The sequence below is a fragment of the Habropoda laboriosa genome, unplaced genomic scaffold, assembly GCF_001263275.1.
Source record: "Habropoda laboriosa isolate 0110345459 unplaced genomic scaffold, ASM126327v1 scaffold710, whole genome shotgun sequence".
NCBI lineage: Eukaryota > Metazoa > Arthropoda > Insecta > Hymenoptera > Apidae > Habropoda > Habropoda laboriosa.
Window position 1 is genome coordinate 121,728 of NW_017100800.1, and position 6,714 is coordinate 128,441.

At 41.2% G+C, this 6,714-nt stretch overlaps 1 protein-coding gene across 1 annotated transcript; it reads right to left on the reverse strand.

The window, feature by feature from the left end:
- Positions 1-3,648: 3,648 nt before the first annotated feature.
- Positions 3,649-6,671, reverse strand: LOC108577246 (RNA-directed DNA polymerase from mobile element jockey-like; the record flags this gene model as incomplete). The annotated part of the gene is made up of 2 exons (XM_017940379.1): positions 3,649-4,913; positions 6,176-6,671. Coding segments are annotated over 2 exons (1,761 nt in total), but the record flags the coding sequence as incomplete, so codon positions are not given.
- Between the last annotated feature and the right edge of the window lie 43 nt (positions 6,672-6,714).

Genomic DNA, 6,714 nt, shown 5'->3' on the forward strand with positions numbered 1-6,714 from the left:
CCTCGTTCACTCGATATCATTCAAGTCTCCTATGAAACATTTTTCACTACGAGCAACAATAGCGAGAAAATCAAGATGTCAAAATCGGCTGAGACACCCTGGATATTGTTTTACCTGGGCGTAGCGCTCTTTCGGGTGGAGCTTGTCTTCGTCAAAAACTATTTCCATTGGTTTTTGACAAGCTCCACCTTCGCTACTTTTCTGACAGAAAAGTGGAAAACTTGGGTTTTCCCTAGGCACGCGACTTAGTCACTACGTGCTTGATTTTACCTTAGAAAGGTTTGGTAGCGGGCCCTGGTTTATGGTAGTGGTATATTGGAGGGGCGCTGTATGTGACCGTCAGCCCCTCACGCGTTGTAAACTAATTTCGACAATTAAGGTTTTTAGCTTGCAGCAGTCGCAAAATGTCGAAGACGAAATCTTCGTTACAAATATAATTACTGCCAAAAAAGGAGAGGATGTTTTATAATTAACGTTGACATTTGGGTTTTACTTTATTTCTTTACTTGTGTTAATAAACTATTATTATTATTATTTCAGATACACTTTTCCGAACCTCTGTCACAAGTCCAAGTAAATTCCACATATATGTGGAGATTACCACGCGGTTTACCGTTGCGAAACTCCATTCTCCCTGTCGCCGGCCTTTGATGTGTCACACTAAACGAGCTATAACTTCGTTATTTTATCGAATACAACTATAAAATTTTAGGAGCACATTTTTAAAGTGTTATGCTTTCGGTATATGTAAAAAAATCGATTTTTTGAAACCGTCACGCTAGAATACCCCCTTAATCCCGACTTTACTACTAGAAATTTTTGGTCTGATAACCTTAAAAAATGTTTTTCATTATGTAACATTTCATTATGTTACTTACATAACATGTAAGTGCATCAGTTAATAATAAAGCTACCAAAACTTATCTAAAGGAATTATTGAACCGCATATATATTATATTATATACAGGGTGAGTCACGAGAAGCAGAACACCTGAATATCTTTGTTGGATTTAAAGATATAAAATATGGGTACATCAGAATTAGAACGGTTTCGAAGGATGCACTTCGCCATCATAATATTCCTGTTTTTTGGGTATTTTCTCTATTTCTTTTACGGTAGTTGTAAAGCTCATTAATTTCCAGGTGGAAAAGTATTAAACATTGTTGGTCCTAAAGCTAATAATTAATGAGATATTAACGACAGTTTGATCCATATGATTCGCATGTCGTCGCGAATTGTCCCTGAAGCAAGCGTGGCACACGCTTCACGAATTCGTTCTTACATATCCTATACTGTTGTTGGTGATTCACGATACACTTTATTTTTTAATGTACCCTACTTGGAAATGAATGAGCTTTCCAACTACCGTAAAAGAAATAGAGCATTCCATTTAAAAAAACGTTGGTGACCTTGAAAATACCGAAAAAAATGGCATAAAAAAATAATATGATGGCGATGTGCATCCTTCGAAACCATTCTAATTCTTTAAATCCAACTGTAGTAGGATTTTTGGAAAGAAAGGATTTTCTTTGGTATCTGGGAAAAACACAAAAGTTTATTTATCTTTCGTCGATACATGTTAAATGTTTGATACAGAATAATTTCGAACAAATCAATGCAGTGTTCGAGCAGTTGCTTTCGTTTTCAGACGTTCGGCTTTAAGCAGCCGTACTCTCCCGTTACAACATTAACGAAACGGATAAAAATGATTCATAACAATTACTGTGGTAAGGCGTCCGGGTAGCCTCCCGTACTCTACTCTCTGGAAGGCGCCTGGCGGATAGTCCAGTCGTTCTTTCCATTCCAGGAGCGATCCAGGTATAGCTCCCGTACTCTCCTATCACAATATTATATGTAATACGCGAAAAGTGATTTATAACAATTATTGTGGGAAGGCGTCCGATGAGCCTCCTGTACTCTACTCTCTGGAAAGCGACCGGCAGATAGTCCAGCCGTTTTCTCCATTCCAGGAGCGACCCAGGTATAGCTCCTGTACTGTACAATATTAAGTGATACGCGTATGATCGGAGAGTCCACCCACACTTCTCCTGGTAGGCGACCGGCGGATAGTCCAGCCGTTCTCTCCATACCAACTGAAGTACTAAGCAATCCTCTCCGAGCTTCCTCAGGCGTCCGGGTAACCTCCCTGTACTCTCCTCTCTAAGAGGCGCCCGGCGGATAGTCCAGCCGTTCTCTCCTCCAGAGAGTGACCCAGGTGTCAGTCCCCGTACTCTCCTGTGCTGTAAGGGCGTCCGAAAGCTAGGCTTCGTACTCTCCCACTCTGAAGGGCGACCGATGGTAATACCTCGTTCTCTCCCAGCAGAGTACAGCAAGAATGCCTGGCCGCGCCGCGGCCGTGGTATTTATATTTGACCGTTGCTAATGACCGTCGCTAAGTGGCTTCCCGCGCGAAACCGCGGGTCTCCCGCGTACAACCGCGAGTCTACCGCGGATCGCGAGCTAGTTTGTTCCAGAAGCTTCTATCGCTTCGCGATTATTTGATTGACGACAAGGATAGAGAGTCGTCCCTCTCACTTCCTCTCGCGAAAAATGAAATTTTTGGCGTCTTTGTTGCGGTTTTAGAGAGCCTAGGGATATTACGTTTCTTTTTTAACGGGATATTGTGAATGTCATAGTTTCCTATGTTGCTGACTAGTGGGTTTGCATGCATGTGGTTGTATGTATTTTCTATCGTGCGTTTGATGTACTGTTTGATGTATATGATGTTAGTTTCTGCGTGGAGTTTACGTATTGGGTAGTCTCTTGGTGCATTTTGTATGATACGGAGAAATCTATTTTGCGTTGTTTGTGGTAGTTTAATGTAAGTTTGTGCTGCTGAACTCCATGCTTGTGCTCCGTATGTGAGGACTGGTCTCACACATGCCTTGTAAAGTTGAATTTTATGGGTGTGTGGTAGCGTGCTGCCTTTTCCGATGAGTGGATATAGCATTCTAGTAGTGGCTAGTGCTTTATGATTTCTGTCTACTATGGTTTGTTTCCATGATAATCTATTATCTAGTACGATGCCTAGGTATTTTACCTGTGCTTTCCATTCTATTGGTTTGTTTTCTACAGTAATTGGTGGTAGTTAGCCAGTGTGCTTTTTGTTCTTGGTTGTGAACAGTATGGTTTCTGTTTTACTTACGTTGATTTGTAGTTTCCATTTTTGGAAGTGGGTTATTAGTTTGTTTAGGTGTAGTTGTAGTATTTTTTATGCTTGTTTGGGTTGCCAGGATGAGGTGCATACTGCTGTATCGTCTGCGTAAATGGCTGTGTGAACTTTGTTCCTTGTGGGTATGTCATTGATGTAAATATTGAAAAGTATTGGTCCCAGGACTGAGCCCTGGGGGACTCCTGCTGTTATATGTTTTGGGGATGAGAGGTCTCCGGCAATGGAGACTTGAATGTGTCTCTTTGTTAAAAAATTATGTATGATTTTGATCAGGGGGTTTGGTGTTTGAATATTTTGGAGTTTTAGTATTAGACCTTCGTGCCAAACTGTGTCAAATGCTTTTTGTATGTCAAGTAGCGTCATTGCAGTGTATCGGTTTTTGTTGAATTCTAGTATAATGTGTTCTGTGACTCTGACGATTTGTTGAATTGTAGAATGGTTTGCTTTGAATCCAAATTGTTCATTTATAATGATATTATTTTGTGTCAGATGTGTGTTTAGTCTGTTTAGTATGTCTTTCTAATATTTTACTCAGTATGCTAAGTAGGCTGATAGGTCTGTAGTTTTGTGGGTATGTGGGATTTTTTCTTGGCTTGGGGTATGGTGCGACTTTGGCTGTTTTCCATGGGTCTGGGAAGTATGAGTGCTTGTAAGCGTATCTGTAGATGTAATACAGTTGTAGTATGGGTCTTCTGGGTAAGTTTTTGATTTGTGTGGCTGTTATTTTGTCAGGTTCTGGTGCTTTGTTTTTTAGTGGTCTTATGAGTTGGGTGATTAGCCTTAGGCTGATAAATGAGGTGTCTATTGGTTCATTGTTATTCCATGTGGTTAGAATTGCGTTGCGAACTTCCGTTTCCCATGGTGAGGTTTGGGAGCTTGTGGTTTGATGTATTTGTTGGAAGGTATGCGCCAGAAGTTCAGCTTTTTCTTTGTTTGAGTATGCTGTTGATGCTTGTGCTGTCAATGGGGGAATGAGTCTAGGTTTGTTTTGCAGTGTTTTGTATGTTTTCCATAGTGAGCTGTCAGCTGTGGTTAGGGTTTTCAGTTTTTGTTGCCAGTGGGTTTGCTTTATTTGGGAGATGTGTTTGTCTATGAGTGTAGTGAGGTAATTTCTTACTAGTTTATGCTCTGGGTGGCCTGTTTTCTGGTATTTGCGGCGGTGTCTGTTTCTAGTTTTTATTAGTTCGAGGAGTTTTAGGTCTGGTGTGTAGGTTCTGACGTATATTTTGGTTTTAGTAGTGGCTTGATTATATGCGTTTTGTATTGTAGCGTTTAGTCTGTGGATTTCTTTGTCTAGGTCTTGGGTTGTGTGAATGCGGTGGTTTATTCGATGTCTGTTGCAGGATGCTTTGTAGGCGTCCCAGTCTGTGTGTGTTAGTAGTTTGTTTGTATATGGAACGTTTGTGTTGCCTATAGTTAGGATGACTGGCAGGTGATTTGATGAGAGGTCCTGTATTGTGTGGCAGATAGTTTGTGCTGTGAGATTTGTCAGGTAAATGTCTATGTTTGAGTGCCTGCTTTTTGGGGTTTTGTGTGTGTAGGTGTCACTGTGAAGGATGTAGTAATTATTGCTGTTAATATGGTTGTAGAGTATGTTTCCGTTTGTGTTTGCAGTTGGATTGTTCCATGTCCTGTGTTTGGAATTTAGGTCTCCTCCGATGATGAAATGGCATCTGTGGGTAGTTAGTGAGTCTAGTAGTTGTGGTGTGAGTTTTTGTTGTTGGGGGAGGTAGGCTGCTCCTATGATTATGGTGGGTTTTGTTTTTTATAAATGTTGATTCTATAGGTGTGGTGTGTGGTTGCGGGGTGTGTTCTGTGTAGAGGTTTTTGTGGATGATGATAGCTACTCCTCCACCTTTTTGGATTGTTCGATCGTTTCTATATATTTTGTAGTTTGGTATATGTAGTCTGTCTGTTGGTTTTAGCCATGTTTCAGTTATTATAGCTATATCTATTTTTTGGGTTTCTAGGAAGAGTTGAAGTTCTTGTGTCTTGGACTAGTGGGATTTTTAAGACTAGTGGGATTCCATAGGAGTATTCTAGTCATCGAGGAACGTAGATACTTCCAGGAAGGCCACGAGCCTTTCTGTGTTGGTGGTACAGTTTTTTAATTTGTCCGCTAGCATTTTAAACGCTGTGATCAGTGTTTTTATGTCGCACATTGATTTGATTTGAGAAATTGATTGGAATATTCCATGTATATTTTGGAAGTCGCTGTTGTTGCTTGGTGGTTCAAATTGATTGTGGGGAGTGTTTCCTAACCTGTTTCTTACTGTTGCTTGTGCGTATGTTCTGCTGTGAAGTAAGGTTGGGTGGGTTTGTGATTTTGTTGGAAAGGAAGGTGTTTGTATTGGTGCGTGGATTGTGTTATTCTGAGTTGGTGGTTGGCGAGGATTTGTTTGAGTGTGCGCACGTTTGGCCAGGTAGGCTGGTAGTGCTGGGCATTGATTATAATTTGCTGGGTGGTCCCCTTTGCAGTTGAAACATGTGGCTGGGCGTGTCCCTGGTTTTTAGGCAGTCTTTGGTTAAGTGATTTTTTGCGCATTTGACGCAGTTTGGGTTCTTGTTGCAGTTTGCTGAAGTATGTCCGTGTGCTTGACATCGGTAACATTGGATGAAAGGTTTTTTGGAGTCATACTTCTCCCAGTAAATCCTTACTCTGAAGAGTATACCTATCTTCCTGACGTGCTGGGGTGATGTTCCGGGGGCGAATGTTATTTTGTATACTGGGTGTGTATTGTGTGGGTCTTTTTGGATTTCTGTGCATGTTATTGGGTTTACATTATTTAATTTTAGTTCTTCTATTATTTCTGTGGATGTGAATTTCGGGAGCCCTTTCAGGACCATGGCTATGGTTTTTTCTCCTGACAGGGAGTAAGTGTGATATTGAATGCTATTCTCCAAGCAAAAGTTTTTGAAGCTGTTGTGATCTTCTGTAGTTTGAAATTTTATTTTCGTTTCGTTTCCTAGACATTTTATTATGAATTTATCTCCGTATGTGCCTTTTAGGGTGGCTATTAGGGTTTTGAATTCCGTTATTCTTGTGTGAATGTGGATTGGTGGAGGATTGTTAATTTGCTGCTGTGCTGGGATGTCTGTTTGGTTAGGGTTTGTAAGTCTCGCTTGCTTGTTGTTAGGAGGCTCAGTGGTTGGATTGGGGGTTATTTCCATGTCTGTTTTTTCTTTGGCGAAGCATTTTGATAGTATGTGATATGGATTGGATGTTGGGACATTTGGGGTATGTTCTAGTTCCGTACCTGTTTCCTTTGAAGTTTCTTCTTGCCTTGGTGAATCGCTCTGCGTTACGGATCTTCTCCGAATTTTCAGGATGTCGTACGGGCTGGTCGGCTTTCCTGCATGGTGCCTTGCTGACTTCAGCTTGTTTTTGCTCGCCTCCGTGTCGGAGGTTCCAGGATTTTGGGATTCTTCTTGTTTTCCAAGGTCAGATGACCTGGTGAGGTCCGGGCTGCTGCGTGTGTTTTTGTTCCTCTGCTCGTACTGTGAATGATGTTCTTGCTCTGAAGGTTGTTTGTTCTTCCTC